This window comes from Nematolebias whitei, chromosome 5 (assembly GCF_014905685.2).
Source record: "Nematolebias whitei isolate Nwh7 chromosome 5, NemWhi1, whole genome shotgun sequence".
Classification (NCBI taxonomy): Eukaryota; Metazoa; Chordata; class Actinopteri; order Cyprinodontiformes; family Rivulidae; genus Nematolebias; species Nematolebias whitei.
Window position 1 is genome coordinate 6,872,782 of NC_056502.1, and position 23,858 is coordinate 6,896,639.

Here is a 23,858-nt window from a genome sequence, read left to right on the forward strand (position 1 = left end):
TATGTTTCAACACAGTGCATCTTTTTTGCACAGTGAAATGTTGAGCTGAGATTAAGTAAAAAAAAAAATCTACCTGTTGAGCTTAAGTCTTTCGTCATACCCCATTATTGCCAAGATACATAGATCACTTTATATTAAATTCCTTCAGCTAATGTGACAGCTGTAAATCAAAGCATGAAAGCAAAGTTAATTTGTTGCTCTTCCTCTCTTAAATCTCATTTTCTTCTTTTCCAGAACTTCAGTGTCTTTGAGCAGTGATGCCAAATTTTTCAAAAAATTCTCCAAAGGTCAAAACATTTATCTGGAAGTTCCTCTTTAATACGTTTTGTTTTTGGCTTGATTATGGGTGGGCTCCCTCTCTGACAGATCCTGTCAGCCTGTTTCTCTGCATAATTATGTATTAATGATTCAGGCTGAAATGCTTTGGTAATTTCCAAACATTCCTGAAGGTGTTATTAACTTGTGTGTCTGCACTGGTATCAGGAAAGCTTTTTCGCCTCATTAGGACACAAACAAAATGCTTTAAGGCTTGATTCCCATTTCCTTAAATTCATATCTGCAGTTGACAGTTTTTCCTGAGCTGACACTTTTTTTGGACGATGTGGCGCTGAAGTAAAAACAGCCCAAACACTTACCGTATTTTTCAGACTATAAGGCGCAATATCAGTGAACGGGTCTGTTTTCATACATAAGGCACATTAAGTGAAACATAACCGTCAGTTAAGTCAAACTTTATTCAACTCATTCACAATAACTCAACATTGTTCAGTTGTACCACATTAAACCAGTTTGAGGTCAGTAAGCACAACCAGAATTAATACACAAGGCACACCGGATTATAACGCTCATTGTCGATTTTTGAGAAAATTAAAGGATTTTAAGTGTACTTTAGTCTGAAAAATACAGTATGTGTATATATATATATATATATATATATATATATATATATATATATACTAAAATAAACTATTACCTCCTACTTGTACTACTATTCCTAGTTTGTGTTTTTTTACTTATCGCGGGGCTTCAGGGTACAGATCCTTGCGATAAACGCGGGACTACCGTGATTAAAATATATTATAGAAACAACACAAAACGAAAGCAGCAGTACTTTAAGGAATGCATACTGCCCTCCACTTTGTGTGGTAAACATAAGAAAATCTGGTGCGAGCTGTCGGAGCTCGTAGTGAGAAGACACTTAGCTACTACCGATAAAAACAAATGAGAACTGTAAAATTACTTGAGTTGTAGCCATCTTTGTTTTTAAAGTTTAGTAATTATGGCAAACAGATTGAATCAAGTCAACTCCTTCAAAGACAACTGTCTAAGTTTCATTCAAGTCCATCCAGTGGATTTTAAATATCTTGCTTAAAAACAAATACAGCCACATATATACAAACACACATATGCAGTTACCGTATTTTCCACCGCACACGTCGCACCGCCCTATAAGTCGCATCACTCCATAAATACGTCGCTTTGCCGTATATGTCTCATCTATTATGCGTCACTGCTGATGCGTCACGTTCGTTACACATCACCGCTGACAACCCAGAAACGTGGGCCGGTGTTGCACCCGAAATCGATGGGATGCCAAATGGCGGCTGCGGGAGCGTGCACGGGAGGGCTTTAACAAGAATTTAACAAGATTAACACTTAAAAACAATTATTTGTTTGTTCAAAATTATAGTAAAGGTGTGTCTCAGTTTAACTTTTGTTTAATAAATGCACTTTGACGGTCAAATCAGCTGCATTTCGTCTGGGCAGTGAAGCAAAATGAAGCTGATTCAGTTAGACAACTGCGGCTTCTATGGCAAGCCGAGTGCGTCATTAATATCCACTTTTACCTATTACATGATACAACGGCATGTCATATTACTCGAGTGCCATCTAGCGGCTGAAAATGGTAGTTTTCAATATTTTTCAGTCAGAGCGAATGAAAACGGTCATATCTCAGCCAAAAATTGGTTTATAAATATGGAGAAAATCCATAAATATGTCGCTTTGGCGTATAAGTTGCAGGGCATGCAAATTGTGAAAAAAACTGTAACTTATACGTGAAAAATACGGTACATGCTTGACAACTTTTAGCGGAAATAAAAAAGGTGCCCAATCCAGGAATAATCATGGAAACCAATTTAAACAAATTTAATCTGATTATAATGATACAGTAAATACATACTATTTAAAATAAATAGACATTTGTAATATTATTTTATTAAAAAAACAACCCCCGAGTTGATGTTCTCATTGGCTGGATTTCATTTTTCTCGTTTAAAAAAAAGAAAATGATTCTGTGTCAAGCCGCCCAGTCATCGTGACCCAATCTCCACGAGGCTCCACAACAACAACAACGCCTTCGTGCTTTGTGGAAAAACCAAACACGCAGAGCCCGCAGCTCACATTTCTTGTCAAGTAAATGTAAACAAGTCATTTTATATAGTTCATGTTTACAAAGATATTGCCATATTTCAGAAACAGGTATAAAAATACAAACTGTAGTTTTAGTAGGGCTCAGGAACTTGGATTTATTCACCGTCTTGTTGCAGTAAGCATCATTAGTAAACAAACGTGCCATTTCCTTAATTACATACGTTTCAAAAGCATAATTTACTGTTTGTACTTCAAATATAACTGTTGCACAAAGTGACACTTGTTTGTTTACCTGTCTGTGTTTTACCTGCTCTTTTTAAAATGAGCTCTTAATAAACAGAAAGTCTAAAACGTGAACGCGAGTTAAAAAGAAACACAGCAAGTTTCTTTTGACTGTCACGGTTCAGAGTGACGAGCTCTGGTTAGACGAAAGTTGAAATGACTCTCTTCTCTGTGTGTGACTGCCACGACGTGGCAACGCATACCAAAGTGCTTCTTTAATAAATCATTCACGCACGAGCCAGCCATAAGGTAGATATGCAGATTCCTCTCCATCCTGCCTCTCTTCTCTCCAGCAGAGGCGTTTACTTCGGCGATTTGACGGGGAGGGAGCGACAGCCCCGAAGCAGCGTGGCTGAACGTCCGGCTGCAGGTTCAGTTGGAAACGTTTGGTGAAGTCATTTGTTGTTCGACGTTGACGTCTGTGGAGTTTTTGTCCAACATGGATCCGTGCTTGTCCTTTGCTGCTCTTTAAAACTGAAGGCTTGGCCCTGTCATACTATGATGAACACAGAGGAGTGTGCGTGTGTGTGCAGTCAGACTGTAAGGAACATCCATTAACTGCTGAGGGGCTCCGAGGCAGAGCCTCACAACTTCCAGCTGCCATGTTGCCAAAGATCTAAGAAATAACGTTCTGGAAACTGCTTTGGTTGATATGGTAACGTGATTTATTGCAGCTACTGAAATCAAAAGAGCAGAAAACGTTGATAACTTTATCTCGATCATCTCCTGACTATTGCCCGCTGCCAGAGGTCAAAGGTCATTTAGTCTTTTGTCCACATCTGCATGTGTTCACGTCTTTTAGCAATTTCATGAAACACTTGACAGACTTTTATGAAATAGTCAAAAAGGAGGAAGTCAATCTGTACAACTGATTGTAAAGATGGCCGCCATAGCTTAACATTAGTAAACACACAAAAGGCATTAAGTCGGTCAGTTTTACATACATTGAGCAGAAGTTTGGTGTGGTAGTAGCTGAGTGTGCTTCACAACACATTCTCCAAGTGGTAACTCTCTCAGGGCTGTGCAGATGGGTATTCTTAAGGTTTGACCAAAATGTAATTTTTTTAATCAACAGAAGATCTTGGTCTAAAACTCCAGCATGAAAGACGACGGGAGATCTGCAATCCTTCAATAGTGTGAACGTTCATGAAGAATTCACACTATTGAGATCCTGTTTACACTTCTAAATTCTTCCGTACGTTTTCCAGCATCTTTCTCGTTCCACAAACAAAACTTTCAGCTCATTCAGGATAAGGGCGTTATGACTTTTGGTTTTGGTGCAACTTTAGCTTTTTGAAATATTTAGCCTTTTCTGCCACTTTTTTTTCCCCCTCATAGAAAATGAATTGAGCTCATTTAACAACCTTTAGATCTGTTGACAAACTTTTACTGCTCTTTTCACTTTTTGTTCTGGTTCAGCTGATTTCAGCTTCCTTGTGCAAATTTAAACTTTTTTTTCAGCTACTTCCAGCTGTTCTTTCAGCTGATTTGGTCTCCTTTCAGATTCTTTCTGCTAACTAAAACATTTTTGTGCTTCTTCCAACTTATTTCAGCTAATTTCAGCTTGTTATGCTCCTTTCAACTTATTTCTGAAAGTTTGAGCTGTTTCTATTATTTCAGCTACTATTTAGCCATTTTATGATAATTTTAGCTTTTTCTGCTAATTCCACATGTTTTAAACTCATTAAAAAATGACAGCCTAATTCAGCAAAAATGTGCTCACTCCACTTTCTTCTGGTAATTTCAGCTTATTTCAGCTTTTTTAGCTTAATTTCAGCTGTTTTTTGTGCTCATTTCAGCTTTTTTCCGATCATTTCCAATTTTTTGTGCTCATTTCTGCTTCTTTCAGCCTATTTGGGCAAACTTGTGTTCTTTCTGCTTTCTTCTGCTAATTTAATCTTGTTCTACATTTTTAGCATTTTTTCTTTAGCTAATTTCAGCTGTTTTCAGTTAAATTTAAGCTTTTCCTGATAATTTCTGCTACTTTCAGCCTAATTAACTTCTTTCTGCTAATTTCAGCTTTTTCCTTTCAGTTTTTTCCTGCTAGTTTCATATTTTTTCTGCTATTTCAGCTATTTAGTTCCTTCTTGTCGTTTAAGCTTACGTTTGCATTCTCAGCTACCTTTTGCTAACTTCAGCTTTTTAAAGTCAATTTCCTATTTTTTGTGCCAATTTCTGCTTATTTAAACCTAATCCGACAAATATGTGTTTCTGCTTTCTTCTGCTAATTTAAGCTTGGTCTTCCATTTCGGCTACATTTCAGGTGTTTTTCTGCAAGTTCTTCTGCAATAAGCATTCACACTGCATTTTCACAGGAAATACAATGTGTCTAGTTAGATTACAGTTTTCTATGACTGTTAAAGTTTTCATTATTTAAAGATTGTGAGAGAATTTTCACATCATCTTAAAAGGATTCTTAAACTGTGAACATGGATCAGCTAAAATCTACACCATCACCATGATCTGAGAGACAAACAAGTTCCCAACATAAAGGCGAGTTCAACCAGTTCATAAAGGAGGAAGCATCTACTGAAACTGAAAATCCCAGAATCTAAGACTTCCAGAGTTTAGGGCTCCTTCTGCCCTTTATTGTACTTTTATTTATTAAAATTCCAATTTCATACACCTCCCCGCTGCTGTTCAAAATAGAGTATCTTCTGAAACCTAATATTGGCGGCAGGGCCTCGGGTGAAAAAAAACAAAACAATACGAGCTACAGTGAGGGGGAGAAAGAAAAACAAGTCAAGAGGGAAAGAAAATGGATTCAGAAAGAGATAAATCTGATCTGGAAAGAGATTGGTGCGTTAACGGAGGATGGGGTGAAATTTGACCTGCTGGCAAGTGTTGATGCAGCTTAAGAGGCCCCTAATATAAGGACGAGGTGTGCTGCAGCTCAAGTCTAAAAAAGATCTGGAGATGGAGCCAGCCTGGAAGCTCAAACAAAACCAGCCCGATCCCGTCCTCCCCCTCTTTCTCTCCCCCAGCTTCAGAAAATAATAAATAAATAAAATAAAAGACAGGGGCCACCACCGCTGGCTGCCAGCCAATCAGCTGGATCCAATTTATGACTAAACAATGTTGAGAGCTTTTCCAGGCTTTTGCAACGAGGGGTTAGCATGCTATGGGGGGATTTGCAGTCTCAGAGAGCCTCGAGGAGAATCATTCCTCTGGCTTGATGGAGGGGGGGAGGGAAAAAAGGGGGTGGGGGTTACGTGGGGCCAACATTCCTCACAGCCCCAAAAATAGATGATGGAGCTTAAGACGAAGTAGGTTAGCAGGGGCAGAATGTTGTTGGACAATTTAAACCGACTGCAAAGCTTCTGTTTCTGGAGTTACCTGTTGTGGTCACTTTACGCACAATGTTTTGTCCATTTAGAGTCAGATATTCTTTGTTGTCGTTCCACCACATGTGGTACATGTGGTGGAACGACATTATGTACACAGGGCCCCAGTTACATCCAACAATACAATGTATAAAGATAAACAGTATTACGATCTAAGATATGAACTAAGAAAAACATCAACTAAATATACACTAACAGCATAAAAACAATAAAAAAACATAAAAACAACAAAAAAAAAGAAGATAAGATGAAAAATATGTATAAAATGAAAACTATGTATATTGTTCACCAGCATGAAAAGAGGGCGATCGTGTAACTGCTTGTGTCTGGTCTGTGTAAGGGTGTGACCCAGATAATAAATACTCTGACAGAGCACTTCGCTCTCAGACTGCAGGTTTACTCGTGGTTCCTAGAGTTTCCAAAAGCAGAACGGGAAGCAGATCTTTCAGTTCTCAGGCTCCTCTCTTGTGGAACCAACTTCCAGGTTCTGTCCGTGAGGCTGACACATTGTCCAGTTTTAAGACTGGGATTAAGACTTTCTTTTTTGATAAATCCTATAGTTAGGGTTGGCTTGGTTTCCTGACCTATCCCTTATCCTATGCCGTTATAGCTTTAGACTACTAGAGGACAAAATGACCTAATTTCATCAAATGAATAGTTACAAATTAACACAAACAAATAGTTTGTATTTGTAATTATTTCTGTCCTATCGTGGCATTTATTTATTTTTCTTCTTCCTAGTGAGGGACCTGCTCGCCTCCATTCTGGATCTGCCATTCTGTGTCCGTTCCTCTTTCCTGTTCCTCTCAAACCCAGCCAGTCGAAGCAGATGGACGCTCGTCCTGAGCCTGGTTCTGCTGAAGGTTTCTTCCTCATGAGGGAGTTTTTTCCTTTCCACTGTCGCCTTGTGCTTGCTCAGGATGGGAGACTGCGACGAAATGAAGACTCAACGCAATCTGCTGGCTATCCTACCTTAGATAAATAAAGTTACTAATTTATTTTTATGAACGTTTCTGTTCAGTGCCCTGAGATGACTTCTGTTGTGATTAGGTGCTATATAAATAAACTGAATTGGATTGAACTAATCAGCCTTAGCCAGCAGAAAAGTTATTTGTCACGTTCATAAATACAGAGGTACAATTTGATAGCCAAACGTTAACGGATCATGTGCGATCACATGAGGTACTGATTTTTATTTTCAAAGTTTGTCCAACTGGCTACAACTCTTAGCTTTCAGCATTAGATGATCTTAGTTTAAAACTGTGGCACGAAAACCAGAGGGTGATACAAGTTTCTTACAGGATGTTACACAATTTAATTTGAACAGTGATCATTTGATATGTCCTGTCATTCCAGCTGTTCTTGTGTGAATGAGCAGGAAAAAAACCTGAAAAGTGTTGTTTAATATTTAACGAGAAGCACACTTAAAAGTTTAATTAAGTTCGGATCAGACTGTCAAATGGGAATTATGTTATGTTTGAACTGGTCTGTAGGCAATCCAATGATTAGGACCAGTTTCAATAACTAAATAAATATGTTTGCAAAGCTAGAAATATTAAATATGCACACAAAAATCTAGTTTTTGGATGGATAAAATCAGAAGTGAGACAAAGTGTACCTGATGAGGCTTTAGGCTCATCTAAAAGTCACTTACTTCTTGCAGGTGCTATACTCGGAGCAGCGGCTGAGCGGGACACGGATCACACAGCTGGAGAACGCCACAAACAGTGCATGATGGTCCCGGTCCAACTCGAGGCCAAGCACCCGTCTGTCCTCGCCCCGCACGTTGCACCTGGGAAGACGAACCAGTAAATAAATAAATACCCTGTCACAGTCTGAGAGGTTTACAGAAGACGTTTTATTTGTCCACAGTCTGATGTGAATCAAACTCTCTGAAGATCCACTTTTCAAGCTGTGCACTGAAGACAACAAAAGAAGCATCTCCTCCAGCTGTACAAGACGATGGAAGATCACAGGACAGATCGAGGAACAAGGACGAGGAGGAAAAAGAGCAAAGTAAAAAATAAAGAGAATCAAAACATGAGAATGATTAATGTAAATTGTCCCGTTTATGAGGAGAATAAAGAGCCCAAACAGATATGTGGAATTAAAAAAATAAATAAAGCATGTTCTGACTTGTTAGGGTTGTAGACATCAATATCCTCCAGGAGCTGGGTGCTGAAAGATGCATTGGCTCCCTCGGTGCTGGCCAGGAGTTTAAGAACATGGCCGTTATCTGAACCCAGCAGCACCACGGTGTAGTTCTTATACGGTCCTGCTGAGGTATCCACCGCAATCTGGGTCAGCTTGAACCTACAAAAGAAACCAGAGAAGACTTTCAATTTGGGCACATTACAGAGAAAGGTGAAGTACATAATCAATACACACTGACTGAATATTGATCTAGCTTATAATTGTTGCCAGGTTAATCATATCAATCCTGCAGCAGCTTAATGCTGTTGTTTTGTTGATTTTTAAACAAACAGTGGGCGACGACTGTATTTAGCATCAGTGTGCAATCAGTCAATTCATCGACATGCCCACCAGTCCCTTCTTTCATCGCCTACACCTTCTAATCCCTTCATCCTATTAATGCATCCATCCATCCACCCACCATCGTTCAATCGATCCGTCCTTCATGTTGTTCACATGCTGCAGTCTAATCCTGAGTCTCACTTCCTCTTTGTACAGTTCAGTATTCAGGAAGAAACCCAGCGATGGCTGCTTCATTTTGCACCAGTGCATTGATTCATATTCACACCGCTCCTCGTGCTTCCACCTGGGAGATGCCCAGTATCACCACAGCCGTCTACTGACGGCTCCACTGGAGCCCCCGAGGAGCCGCGGAGGATTGCAAGCTTTGCTGAAGGGCACCTTGAGTCCAGTGCTTGTTGAGAGAGAGATAAACTCCACTCGTTCATGTTGTCTGACTGCACTTTGCCTCTCTGGTCTGAGGATTTCAACAAATGCACTTCCTCTTACAAGGTTATTAGCACTACATTCAGGGGCGGGGCTAAACTCTTCATTTCAATGCATCGTCATGCAGACATGAGCAATTACGAATCAAATTTGAAATGAAAAAAAAAAAAAACCTGATGACTGTGCATCATTAATAACCTCTAATAACACCGTCCAGACTCTACCGTCTCAGATTTATCCACCTGGTTTATTGAGCATGCATCCGGACATTAATAACATCTTATTGAGTAACACAAAACAGTGTGGAAGTTTGGAGGTCTGGCGCTTGAACCGATTCCAACGTACACACGGCAGAGAAAAACCCCTGACGCAAACATACAAACAGCTCCTTTTGAATAGGAAAGCCATTGTTTGGAACTATTTCAGCTTCCATGAAGTTAAAGGGACACACACAGCTGAATATGTCGTGGATTCCTGGGGTGTTTGGAAGATGATGTGCCTGACTGTGCTGTCGGTTGAGGACGTAGAAGATGCATACATAATTGGAATTATGATAACAGGGTTTCTGCTTTGTGGAATCGGCAGATACCTACGTTATCAGCTAATAAGGAAGCAGTTTTGGCAATAGTAAAGCTGCCAGCCTTATATGAAGGATTACTCCGTACTTCGAGCTCTCAGACTTTGTGAGCTTTGTGAGCTGAACCGTAAGTTGGATGTGATTTCTGAGAATCGTGGGCCACTTGCAGCTCCTAGGACTCGCCAGCAGGAAGGATTCGATCTTGGAGAAATCTAACAAGCACGGAGTGGCGGCATGTCCACGGATCTGACTGTTCAGATTCACCATTGAGTGTTCCAGCAGAACTGAAGGCAGACAGGTCAGTAGAGTCTGCCTGCCCTAAACAATTGTTGTTTATCTGAATTTGGCCTCCCCGCTGGCCTTGGATAGGCCGACTTATCTCAGATTGCTCCTGGAGGATACATAAACTAGAAGTTCTGCCTGCCCCCCCTCCTGAGGACATCTGTGTCTTTATTAGAATTGTGCCGCTGATAGACACCGTACCATCTTATCAGAACTTTGGAACTATCTGGAGCGTCCATGGACAACTCACCACCATTGTTGACCTTCTATGCATAAATGTTTTATGATGTCATTGTATGTTGCTGTTTATGTTGCAAGGTCTTTTTTTGCATCTTTTCCACTGTGCCCCGGTCAGTACATAGTTTGAGACATGATTTTTTTTTAAACTTCCTACACCCTTGTGTTCTCTTTTCTTCATGTAGTCTGTATGTTGTATGTAACAGGTCTCTCTTGGAAATGAGTCCCTGAGGCTCAGCGGGAATTAATTTGTATAAATAATGGTTGAAAGAATAAAGAGAAAGATTATGTTGACAAGAGCCACGCTCTATGTACGTTGCATGAATAGCTCCAGCCGGACGGCAAACAGACAAACAGCTGGTGGAAGCTGCAGCTGTGGCCAGCAGCAACGGACGAGCAACGCTCAAGTTTTCACCAAATAAATTACAAAGTTCTTTGCAGCTTTTATTGTGAATGAGTTGCATCCTTGATAGCAGGGCTTGTGTGCAAAGTTTCACTCGCATTTTCTGACAGTACATGATCACGTCCATTCCACTTAAAAGCAAAACAAAAAAGTCATGGAAACATTAAATAATAGATTAGGATAGCTCGTAATGGCTGATAGACTTCTTTTGCCACATAATCGTACGCTGCTGTACTGTACGACTACTTCTTTTTATTTAGTGCCCATAATCTTGTTTTAATAAAATATTTATATTTTAAAGCCTTTTAGAACAGGATTTTGTTAAAGGGGTTGTACTGATGTATTTAAATCTGTGAATTAGATTAACAAAGACCTTAACAAACCCCTACTGTGAGGTGTGATAGGTCAATCTGCATATGTATGTGTGTATCTTGTAGCTTTATAACCTGATCCCCACACGCCTTGTTTTTTTTAAATGAGAACGCTTCTCAGATGAGAAGCGAAACGTCTTCTGTTACAAATAAAGTCCAGTTGTTGCCTTGAACATTATTGGATGCATTTAAATGCACCAATAATCACTTTTTAAATATTGGAGTTCTCTAAATTGTATTAAAATTGAATTGTGACGTGCCTACGCATTCCTGCCCCTGATTCCAACATTTCTAGCTTTTATTATAATTTTTTAAATAGAGGACATCGGCAGCAGTTTGTGTCCTCACTTGTCCCTCCGTCCCCCCCAGATGGTCCCACACAGCCTGGTGTTTACTCACATAGCCTTGACTGGCACGTCCCCGCAAGGACTCGGCAGTGCAGCGTGATGTGCCTGCGGTTGGATTTCATTTATCTAGTGGGTCTGTGGGGATAGGCGTGGCAGATGTGATGTTTTTGGAGCCAGATGTGAAGCGGTACAGCCGTCCCCAGTGTGGAGCCACCATAGTGTCTGGCTGGCTGTCAGCCTGGCTCTGCTTCAGGAAGCACGGCGGCAGCTCCCGTGCGTTATCTCCCTCCGTGTGTGTGTTAAAAGACTGGATCTCTGACGAGAATCTGCTGTGTGTCCACCCATGTCTGAGGCTTTTGCGGTAGTGAATAAAACACGTTTGACACTTATCCACAATTCTACCCATCACCATCTGACATCGGTAGATTCTCAAATGTCACAACAAGCACACTTCCACATGTGGAGCGTCTGCAGGTCAGGGCAACACTCGAGGAAGATTCTCTTCCTGCGCTCCTCGGCTTTGATGTGGGCCAAGATCGACCCGTGAATAAATCCAATGGGTTTTAATGAGGTACAAGGTTGAGTGTTCCACCTGAACTCCCCCATCTATACCAATCACAACCCCGAGTGTAAAGGCACTGCTGGCGCTGTACGTTATGCTGCTGAAGAAAACAAACGCATACAACCAATTAAAGAAACGGCCCTGGGATTTTCTCTGGTAGCCATGTTTTATTTCTAACAAACACCACCACCAACATAACAATTAATGAGTATGTTTTTAATTGGAATCAATAAAAATGTTCAGCAGAGGTACACCTCAGTATACAGCTGCTACAGAAAGTTTTTAAACCTCCGAACAACTGAGAAGCTTACTTAATGCGGCGCGTTCAGTAAACTACAGCTCAAACGTTATTCGAGTCAGAATACGTTTGTATAAGCGACCGAGTTGAACAGAACAACAACAAAATAAATAAATCGTTTTTTCTAAGCGTTGCACAAACTTTCCCGTTACATGATAAACTAAACGAGCGATCAGATTAAACTATTTAACGTTTAAGAATCAAATGTTTGTTTTTCCTCAAGTTTATGAAAAACTTACGACTATAACTGAGCCAACTGTGTTTTATAAACTAAAACTAAACGAGCTGCGTTTCACTTCTACGTTCAGTCCTTGTGAAGCTGCAACGACTGGACTCCAGCTGAGCTCAAGTGAATTTGTTTCACGGCTCACATCAAACTCAGGTTTAAAATTTAAGATGCTTTTGGGCTGTTCAGGAAAACTAAACAAACAAATAAAATATACTCAAGTCCCTATCCCAGGGGTCCGCGAGCTAGAGTTGTCATTTCTAACCTGAACCTGAAACCCGGCCCAGATTAGATTAGTTATAATGTGATTAATGGGCGAGCCGGGCTGGTCTCAGTAAACGATAACTAATTAAAAAACAGTTCAAAAATAAAAACAATCCCAGTTTTAAAAAAACTATAAAAATATGCTTATGATAATTTAGTTTTTAATCACAATGAAAACTTAAACCCAATTCCTAAAATAATGAAAAAAGTTTGTGATTTATAACTGGAGACATTTTAAAACCAGTTATCAAGTATCAATCTTTATTTGTGAATTTTAATTGATGGGTATTTAAAAAAAACAACAACACATTTTTGACACCTTTAACTTAATGTTTAGCCAATTTTATCTTTTAGCTATGGTTTAGCTAAATTTAACTCTTACCGTCTTTATTTGCCATTAGTGTTTGCAGCTCGTTTTACTGATTTTAACTTCTGTTTTTCTTGTTTAAACTTCAGAAATTCAGTTAAAAAAATCCCTAAAAAATGTCCGCATCAACATTCACAGTCCATTTAGCACAAAATGCAGCAAAATGCTAAAAACCTCATGTCAGAGGACTCTTCCTCTACGGTTTATCAGTCGTGGAAGGACTGACGTATATGGACGGTTTTTTTTGTTGTTGAGACGTTTTGTCCTTCATCCAAAGGACTTCATCAATCCAATCGTAGTCCTTTGGAGGGGGCGGGCCCCAGAAACCATCTTATCACCAGCAAACTGGTTGGTCCACTATGGGCGTGTGCTGCTTGTGGGGCTGAGTTTGTTTGTGGCTCCTTGGAGATGAAGGACAAAACGTCTCAACAAAAAAGAAACTGCCCAGATGACCTGACTGAACTTTGTTGGATTGTTTTTATCTGGATTATTCAGCATGAACTTTGACGACTGACACATAGTTTAATGAAGTTTGGATTCTCTTTTTTTAATGCTCTAAAAAGTTTTTGATTCTCTATTCCCATCAGTAAAGAGGTCAGTAAGAATATATATATATTTTTTTCCAACAGTTATCTGGTCACAGCGGGCCGTCTACCTGCTGGTGGTGCGGGTGAAGAAGGGTCTGTCGTTGACTGAAGGAACGGACTCGTCCATGAGTGGATAGGACTTGATGAAGGTCAGCGTTTCATCAGGGAAGGTGGTGGAAGTCTTGTAGGCGGCCGCAGAGCCCTCGCCGGCGCAGCTGCCTGGTCTGTATAACAGACATCGGGTATAAATCCGGTTCCACAGGCACAGATGTAAAAACACTTGCAGCTATTTGTTTTTTTTGGGGAAAGCAGGCGTGAAAACAGGTGTCTTATGAGACTGCTTGTTGTTTTTTTTCCTCGCAAATGTCTGTACAGAACAATAACAGCAGCTGCACAACTTCTATAGACACAGAAACGAGCTGTGAGAAAGTGACAGTTTGCTGTAGAAAAAACGTTTCCTTACCTCGGCTTGGGGACTTGCTCCTCTGGAACAGGTGTCCAAGCCGTCTCGCTGTTCCTCTGCTCCTTGAATTTACCGTTGAAGGCCTTTTCGATGTCGTCCATGTAGAAGGCACAGACTGCTGAGCCAGTGATGCTGTAAAAACAGAAGATCAGGCGCAGTACCCGAATCGTTATTTGGAGGAAAAAAAATCTGTTTACATTCAAAAATGGTCCCTTAAAATTGACATTTGAATTTAGGTAAATATATTTTATTTATGAGTTTTAAAACAGAACAAATTTGTTGTTAGATCTTCAGATGGGATGCATTTTGTCCTGTTAGACCTCAGTGCTGCATTTCATGTCTCTATTGTCAACGAGTCCCCGAGGCTCAATGGGATTAACCTGTATAAATAAAGGTTGAACGAATTTGATACAGTTGATCACAATATTCTACTACAGAGACTTGAATATGATATTGGAATTACAGGAATGGCTCTAAAATGGTTTAAATCATATTTATCGGATATATTCCAGTTTGTAAATGTAAATAATGAATCTCCTTCAGACACCAAGGTTAGTCATGGAGTTCCTCAGGGTTCAGTGCTTGGACCAAAACTCTTTACCTTATATATGCTTCCATTAGGTAAAGCATGGGATACATTTTCATTGTTATGCTGATGATACACAGTTATATTTGTCCATGAAACCCAATGAATCCAATCAGTTACTTAGACTACAAGCATGTCTTAAAGACATAAAAACTTGGATGACCCTAAATTTTCTGCTTTTAAACTCAAATAAGACTGAGGTTTTTCAGTCTTTCACTTTCTCTGGATGGCATTAATGTGGCCTCCAGCTCTAATGTTAAAAATCTTGGTGTTATTTTTGATCAGGACGTGTCTTTTAACCCCCACATTAAAAACATTACCAGAACCTCCTTCTTCCACCTGTGCAATATCTCTAAAATGAGACATCTTGTCCAAAATGTCTTGAATTCTTCTTTGTAATAGCATTTTTTCCTGTTTACATTAATGTTACTTTACAAATAGTTATTTTAACGTTTTCACTGTACAAATAAAACATTCCTTTAAAATTAACAATAGAGTTTAAGCAAATATCTATAAATTATAAGAGTTTTAAAACCATTTTAGTGCTTGGACTTCAGGACTGATGTTAATCCACGCCTCCCAGATGCAGACAGAAATGTCATGACCTCAGGTAAGAAGGATTTAGGAGCTGCTCAGGGCAACATATTCCACAGAATTATAGCCCTATGAAAAGGTGATCATCTAAAAAGTTCAGGCAGGTCTAGACCTCAGCCTTGCCTCATAAATCTAGACATGCTGTTGTCAAAAGACAGTAATAATGTCAACCTGTTGGCCTGCGTGGTAAAAACTCCAAGGACAGCCGGCCGGTGGTTGATCTGCAGGACGTTGGTCAGTGACTGCAGGACGTCAAAATAAAAGAAAGAGTCTCCGGGCACGGAACAGTTCAGACGGGCTTTGAGGAAAGATGTCCAGTATCGTTCCAGAACCCTCGGGGAGCCACCGTTGTCGTTCTTACAAACGCGCGCGACTCTGGAGAAAACAACCTGAGGAGGAAGGAGTGGGAAAACTTAAATGGTGATTTATAAAGCAACACACCTGGGCAGAGCCGACAAGGAACACTGAACAACAAACGCCCTGTGTGCACGACGAGCGAGGCGGTTGTTGGAGTTCATTCTGCTCAGAAACAAAACTGTTGATCCCACTCACCTTTCCTAGAGTGGTGTACTCCACAGCTATCTCGCTGAAGAAAAAGTACACGTAGTTCCCATATTCAATGGCGTGAAGGAAATGAGGTTCTGAAGAAAAGAAGAAGAACAAGATGTCAATAAACAACTTATTTATGCCTTATTTCCAACATAACAGCTTCATAAACAAAGCAGGGAGTGGAGCTGGTAAACACAGAGCTATAGGAGAAATGTTACTGAAATTACAAATATGTCAACAAAAATCTGTTGGATTGAAAGAGTCCAGATGGTTCTGGATCAACAGTCAAAGCTCATGGAGGAAAAACAAAGTTCCAGATAACATCGATTTCTAAAATCTGAACACTGCCCTGATCCGTTCATTATGATTATTATTATCATTATCATCATTATTATTATTATTATTAATGTTCATGTTTTGATTTAAATATTTGGCTTTATTTATTGGTTTGAATTCAGTCATTTGAACTACAGTTTAGGATTATATATGCATGTGAAAATATCTAAATTTAGACATGCTGTACCGCCCTTTACATAAAATGTAAACGTCGCTCTGAAATTGAGATATATTATGAACATCTGGCTGAAACCAACAGCATGATGTTCAGCATTTAGTGTTCGCTGAAACAGTTTCATAACCTCACGGTGTCTGAGGTAATGAAAGTAAAAAAGTAAATATAAAAATAAGTCAGAACAATGCAACACGTCTCAAAACATATCAATACTGGTTTAAAATCTCTTTATTGTTATTAAATTAAACTAGCATCAGGTCTGCAGCTTGCAGGTTTGTTTTTGTCAAGACTTTATTTATTTGGCCTGATAATATTTGCTAAAGGAGAAACGTGCTCAGTTTTTAGGTGTAAATAATACTTTACATACAGTGCATGCATGAAATCAACAGAAAATTAATCAAATATATTTAATATGATAATATGGAGGCATTTGAAAATAGAAAGGCTATATTTTTTCTCTGTAGGACACATCACTCAAACTGGCTCCACAAAAGACGATAGGTTTAAAAAAAAAAAAAAAAGTTTTTGTACAGAACTAGAGTGAATATTTGCAGTGATCAACATGTTTCATGTAGAAGTACAAATACTTCAATGTAGAGTTTTGAACTGATATTTCCTTCTTTACGTTTTTAATTGTTACAGACAGAAAAGTGAAACGGAGCAGTGGAACTGAGCCAAACGTTCATTCTAACAAACAAAGATGGACGCCGACTGCCAGAAAAAAAATACAAGCCTGATCTGGAAAAGTTTTGTTTAAAATATAATCAGACATATTTATTTAAATTGCTCAGGACTTTTTATATTTTGTAAGTTCTGAACCTCGTAAATATGGAACCAGACCCTGCTGATTTATGAAAATCTTTCATCTCCACAACTTGATGCTTATTATTCTCTCACTATATTAGGACGCTTACCTCTTAGCCATTTGGAGTCATATTTGACGGTACGTAAAACGGGACTACTTTCACCCAGACTTCTGTAAATGACCGCATCACTGGCCAAGAAGTCGGTCATGGTTGCAGAGTAGAAATCACCACCTGAGAGATGGAAAATGATTTGTCAGGGATCACAACTACCAACCATAATCCACTTCTTTTATATCCACAGAGGATTTTTAAGACTTTTTTTAGAAAGAGGATGAGGAGAACAGATGTTGGAGAACAAGCCCGTTTAACAGGAACCTGTGTGAACTTTCTATAAATGTCAGTGGAAACCTGGCAGGACTCCCCCGTCTCTTCCCTGAATTTGACCTCAGCTGTTCATAATGTATCAGCTTGCTTGTCGGCTATCGTTAGCAAGGAAAGTGTAAATCCCAGTACAAACCAGAACCGTCAAAAGGAAACTTCAAATAGTCTTGATGAGCCAGACTTAGAAAACACATTACAAATTGCCTTTTAGTTCAGCTCTTTGCTTGTACACAAATTATGTAGTTGATAAAAGGGCAGCCACTTTTTACTTTATATTATTTTTATTGTTGCATTTCCACCCATAATTCTAAGAAAAGCCAACAATTTTCAAACAACTCGCTAAACGGTCTTTTCAAGAATTACTTAGATCAAATTTTTATTCATACATCACAAAAAATAAAAAAAAAGCAATTAAAATGATGCTAATCATATTTTGTAAAGCAAATTATCTTTAATTACCATTAAAATGCAAGTTTCTCATTAACCCCTATTGCTGAACATTTACAATAGATTTACTTGGTTTGACAATAAATGCATGAGGATTTGATGAAAGGTACTGAAATCAGCTCAGATTAAACTTCTGAGTGAATTCCACGTGACGTGATCAGGTTTTTTTTTAAATTTAACGGGAAAAAAGATTCTCAGAAAACGTTAAAAGCTTGTTTTGTGCATCATGTTCTCACTTTTAACTCGTTAAAAAAAGTGAATACTCTCACATTTTTAAGATATTTTGATTAATTTCATCTGTCAAGTTATAATTAGTCATGATTACAGCTTTTCTTAAAATAGAACAGTGCAATTCATTGTTTTAGTGAAACATCATTAAAACACAACCAGGAAATGTGCCACAGACCGATTCTCCCCATTTGAAGAAAAATCACTTGAAGAATCCTCAATCTGGCGTGAATATTTTTATTGATTAAATATGATCAAAACAACACTTTAGAGCGACTCACCTGCAAAAAGACCAACGTTGGACTGGCGGGACTCAAAGGGACATCGAGCTTGTCCCACCACCTCCTCTCCTTCCTGCTCCAGCGTCGACATCTTAGTCAGAAAGAAAGAAGCAACAAAAGAATAGATTATGAGGCCGTATACGAAGCCACAAGATGAATTCAACAGAAGGTTGGGACATAAAGACTAACAACTGTGAAACTCGGGCTTTCCCACTCCCAATGGGAAATATCACTCAGCCTCTGAGACCAAAAGTCTTCGGTGAAGTGCAGCTGAATATACAGACGGAATACCGAATCAGTGTGTGATAATGAAAGGCAACGCATGCACCATAAAGATAACTTTTATTTGATGCCTTATATGTGGGTCATTTCCATCAAAGCTGTGCGTGACGGTCCTGCAGTTCAGGTCGTCAGGACGGTTTATCTCCCCGACTCAGATTTAAGCTGCTGTTTTCCAAGCTGCTGTTAACAAGGCTGTAAACCTCGGACACAAGGCGGCTCGGGGTGCAGATATTTGTGTAGAGGCTGAATGCATGCGAGCGGCTTTAATGCCCTCTGTAGCAATAAGGTGAGACAAAGACGCACGTACACCACATTAAAAGTCCATTAACACATTACAGTGTTTATGTGATGGACACGCTCATGTAATTGCTGTATTATTCTGCCAGTAAAAAAAAAAATACATAATTACTTTATGATGGTCATTGGGTTGGAATGAATAACACAACTTTACCAGGGATGAATATTTAATCATTAGGATCCATGAAGCTAGTTTTACTGTATAAAGAAAAAAGTGACGACTGTTGAAGATATCAGAGATTACCGATACTGATGTTAAAAATGTGAAATAATGTGTTTTATTCTGTTTATTATGAATTAAAAAAAGTCATATTTGTGCTTCGTCTGCCAATGAAACTAGCTTGTGAAGTAACTGCATCACATTTGAAGTTTTTTTTTTTTTTTTACTGATCAGTTTTTTTAAACAAATTTTGCCATCCATGTATTTTAACATCCATCTATAACAACTCTTTAATGAAACCAGGATGATGAGTTACAACATTTATTTATCTTCAGGATTAATAAAGTATTTTTGAATTTAACTGAATTCATTATAATGAATTATATTCATTATAATATTCTATTGAGCCGACTAAATTATTGGCTAGGTGTTAGAGACATTGTGGTTCAAATCTTATCTTCATGACAGAACTTTTTCAATAATTTCTGGCAATAATTCCTCCAGTTCAGCTTCTCTCACTTGTGGTGTCCCCCAAGGGTCTATTCTTGGGCCACTATGATTTTCTATTTATAAGCTACCACTTGGTCAGGTTATTCATAAATTCAATAATTATTTTAATTTTTATGCTGACGGTTCCCAGATTTATTTGGCTATTAACCCATCAGACCTCTCCACACTCGATAAACTTTGTCTCTGCCTTACAGACATCAAAACCTGGATGTCTGATAATTTTCTTTCACTCAACAACGATAAAACTGAGGTGATGGTTTTTGTCCCCAAGGTCAAAATGGATATATTAGTTCAGCCCCTTTCTGTTCTTGGTTTTAATTGCACTGGTGAAGCCAGAAATTTGGGGGTAACCTTTGATTCTGATCTTGGTTTTTCTAAACATTTTAAGAACATCCCTAAAATAGCATTTTTTCAAATTAAGATTATTGCCAAAATCAGAGCATTTCTCTCTTTAACTGATGCAGAAACTCTCCTTCATGCCTTTGTCTCGTCATCTTGATTATTGTAACTCTTTATTTTCTGGTCTGCCCCAAAGTTCTCTTAATCGCTTTCAACTAGTACAAAACACTGCAGCTAGAGTTCTCACAAGATCCCATAAACATCAGCACATCACTCCAGTTCGGTTCTCATTGCATCGGCTCCCTGTGGTTTTTAGAATTGACTTTAAAATTTTATTGTTTGTTTTTAAATCCCTGAATGGTCTTGCGCCATCATATCTATCTGAGCTTCTTACCCCTACATCCCTTCTTGCAATCTCAGATCCTTAAATCTGTCATTACTTTCCACTCCCAGAGCTCGACTGGTGACAGAAGGACGGAGGGGTTTTATGGTCAGGGCTCCTAATCTGTGGAATGCTCTTCCTTTAAATATTAGACAGGCCTCTTCATTGTCTTCTTTTAAATCATTAGTTAAAACTTACAAGGCTTTTAATACCTGAATTTCTTTCTTTTTTATGTTATTTTAATTGATTTGGTATACTTTTGTGTTTCTGATGTCATTTATGATGTTTTAATTGATTAACGTGAAGCACTTTGTAACATTTGTTTGAAAGGTGCTACACAAATAAAGTATTATTATTATATATTATAATTAATTACATAATGACTAACAGGCGATGAAGTGACGTGGAAAAAGCAGTTAGGGTTAAATAATAACCAGTTTAAAGCTCAAAGTAAAACTGTGCATCAAATTACTTTAAGTTCCATTTTATTTTTTGTCACAGAAACAAATCAGCTGCAAGTTGTTCAGGTTTAAAGAAGCAGCACGGCACGTTATAAACTGCTGAATTTAGAAATGCTTGATTTGTTTATTCTGAACTTCTTGGTGCAAAACAGCAAAGTGCAAAGTAGAGGCTCCCATTTTAATGTAACAGACGTGATTAGTATCCAAGTTCTACATGAACTAAAACGCATTTAAGGGATCCCACAGGGCTGTGACTTTTAGACACTAGCTGGATAAAAAAATTGATTTCCCGTTGCAGTCTCACTTTATTCTTAGTATTTGCCACATGCAATATCTAATTAACTGGAGTGCACCTTTGAAAGGAAGATAAGCAGATTTCAATAATTATTATTTATCTGAATTGCTTTAGACTTGGTTATGTTTTCTGACTGAGGCCAGCTCCTGTGCACATGTCTAAACTCAGCTCTAGTGCAGTAGAGACAGACTGGAGAGACCTGCGATGACACGGTGACTATTTCGTGAGAAAATGTACACATTTTTTGAGTTTTCTGAATTTTTGAACATGTTAAGAATTCATCAAAGATACTGTGAACCCCTCTGAACGTTTGGAGACTCCCTACGTTGTTCACAAACAGCTGTAGTGAGACATCACTTTTGGGAATGTTACGTTGCATTTCAGTCAAAATATAGCACAAACTTTGACACTTCACTTTTTTAATTTCTTGTTTTCAAGGCAACTAAAAAAGCAATGCCTTTTTTTAAATTGTGTTATTATTTACGAAAACATAATTTTTGAACTGACAAGGTTATTGTCTGATTAAAGTTTACAGTAGTCCCTCGTTTATCGCGGGGGATCCGTACCCTGAAGCCCCGCGATATGTGAAAAACCGAGACGTACGAATAGTAGTACAAGTAGTAAGTAGTAGTTCATTTTAGTATTTAGATATATTTATTTACATAAAGGAATTTTAAACCCATCGCACACTATTGCAGAATTCTAAACAATGTTTCTAAATGCTCTAAGGAGCACAGAATGTCATGATTTCCTTCTCTCTGCATCCTGCTCTTTGCCACCTGCAAGCGTTTTTGGCCACGCCCACTTCTCCGCTCTGCACGGAGAACAGCTGATCAGCGGCTGCAGGAAGCTTATCCAGCAGTGTGGGCTGCACAAAGGTGCAGCAGGTGCTAAATAATTTATTTTCAATAACAATCCATGCCGATAGTGCGGCTCATCCATCAATCAGCCATTTGTACGTCATGTCCATTCTTAAAAAAAAAAAAGCAAACTACTATTATTATGTATTATTATAGTAATCACAATCTTTACTCGCTTCTTTTTCCCTTGAATAGAAATCAAAAGTATTTTACAGATTTTTTCAAAAGAGCAGGATAGTCAGAAAGAAACACCATAAAGAGAACATCTAAAGACAGAAGTGACTTTAGAGTCAGTCTCTTCAGCGCAAACGAACAGACGGATTCAACTCTTTAAAGATTTTGTTTTATCATAAACGCGTGCTGACTCGGAGCTTTGTGCTGTCTCCAGACCAGCTGTCGCAGCAGCCTGGTCAGTCAAGCTGCATGTTCATTACTGGACATCAGTTTGGGTTTTTTATAGAAACACACATGCCTCCTCTATCCTGGGCAGATTTTTTTTATATTTTTTATGGTGGAGTCCCGGAGACAGATTCCTTGATATGATTTATTATTTCTTCCCACTTTCCCCAGCTGTCTGAATAGTCATCTTATGTTCTCTTTTCCAGACAAGGGAATAAGATGAGGGCTGCAGGGAGAACGAATGTTTTGGTAAAAGCGTAAATCAGCCGCTCTTTACTAAAGGGAGTCTGTGGCAGGAGGAAGATAACGTCTAAATGTAGGTCGAATCACAGTTCTTTACACATTTCACATCAACTGCTCTGCAGGACCTCTGGCACATCTGAGACGTGGTTTGATACTGGAGAACGTTCAGGTAATGTCAGCCTGTGGAGATGCTCCGCTTACTTTATAATTCCCCAGAGAGGACCGGGAAACTGTTCAAAACCATAAAACATCAACTTTTTGATCCAAAAAACTAGGTGCAAATAGTGGTAAAGTTAAACAACATCCTCATTTAAAAAGTTTGAAAATTTACAGAGACTTTAAAAAGCAATCTTTCCCTAGGATGTTGTATGATTTTATTGCTGTCATAAATCAATCTTGCTAAATATAAATAAGCCTTCTTTAAAAAACATGTTAAAAAAATATCTCTAATCAACATCAAAGTGTAACCCAATTCCTAGTCACAATTAAATAAAAATATGTTATGTAAAATAAGTAAGTGCTTAAAAATTCCCCCCCTTTGAAGTGACCATCTTAATTAAACAATTCAATTCAGTTAATGTATAACGCGCCAAGTCACAACAGAAGTCGTCTCAGGGCACAGAACAGAAACATTCGTATATAAAAAAATAATTTTTTTTTTTTTTTTTTTTCATTTAGCCTTTATTTATCCAGGTTAGTCTCATTGAGCCACGAGAACTCATTTTCAAGAGAGACCTGTTTAGGGAGCACATGGTGGGGGTTAAGGGCCTTGCTCATGGGCCCAGAGTGGGGCGAATGAGGGTGGGGGCAAGTGTGGGTGTTTCACCTACCCCACCCACAATTTTGATGTTGTCGGGGCCGGGGCGTGAACCGGCGATCTTCGGATCACAAGCCCACCTCTCTAACCTCTGCGCCACCACTCCCCAATTATTATTTTATAAAAAAATAATAATTAACATAATTTATCTGAGGAGCAGCTTTGAGTTTAACTCCATCACAGAACTCTCATCTTGAGCAAGCATGAAGGCGACAGTGGAAAGGAAAAACTCCCTCATGAGGGAGAAACCTTTAGCAGAACCAGGTTCAGGACAAGCAGCCATCTGCTTCAACCGGCTGGGTTTGAGAGGAACAGATACACAATGGCAGGTCAAGAATCACATGTTAAGATAGAAATAGTATCAAATGAAAACTATTTAATTTTAACAATTAATTTGAGGAAATGAGGTCAATGTGTCCTCCAGTAGTCTAAGTCTAGAGCAGCATAACAAGCCAACCCTAACTATAGGATGTATCAAAAAGGAAATTCTTAAAACTGGACAATGTTTCAGCCTCATGGACAGAAACT

The 23,858-nt window shown here is 38.8% G+C and overlaps 1 protein-coding gene across 1 annotated transcript in view; it reads right to left on the reverse strand.

The window, feature by feature from the left end:
• The window catches only part of sema6e (sema domain, transmembrane domain (TM), and cytoplasmic domain, (semaphorin) 6E), a 193,360-nt gene that overhangs the window by 42,526 nt on the left and 126,976 nt on the right, over positions 1–23,858 (reverse strand). Inside the window, exons 10-17 of the mRNA XM_037676120.1 lie at positions 18,286–18,376; positions 17,057–17,179; positions 15,635–15,723; positions 15,254–15,471; positions 13,903–14,034; positions 13,508–13,663; positions 8,136–8,312; positions 7,654–7,791 (exon numbers count right to left, since the gene is read on the reverse strand). Of these exons, the coding sequence (XP_037532048.1) occupies positions 7,654–7,791; positions 8,136–8,312; positions 13,508–13,663; positions 13,903–14,034; positions 15,254–15,471; positions 15,635–15,723; positions 17,057–17,179; positions 18,286–18,376 (1,124 nt within the window). The remainder of the gene's footprint in view (positions 1–7,653; positions 7,792–8,135; positions 8,313–13,507; positions 13,664–13,902; positions 14,035–15,253; positions 15,472–15,634; positions 15,724–17,056; positions 17,180–18,285; positions 18,377–23,858) is intronic.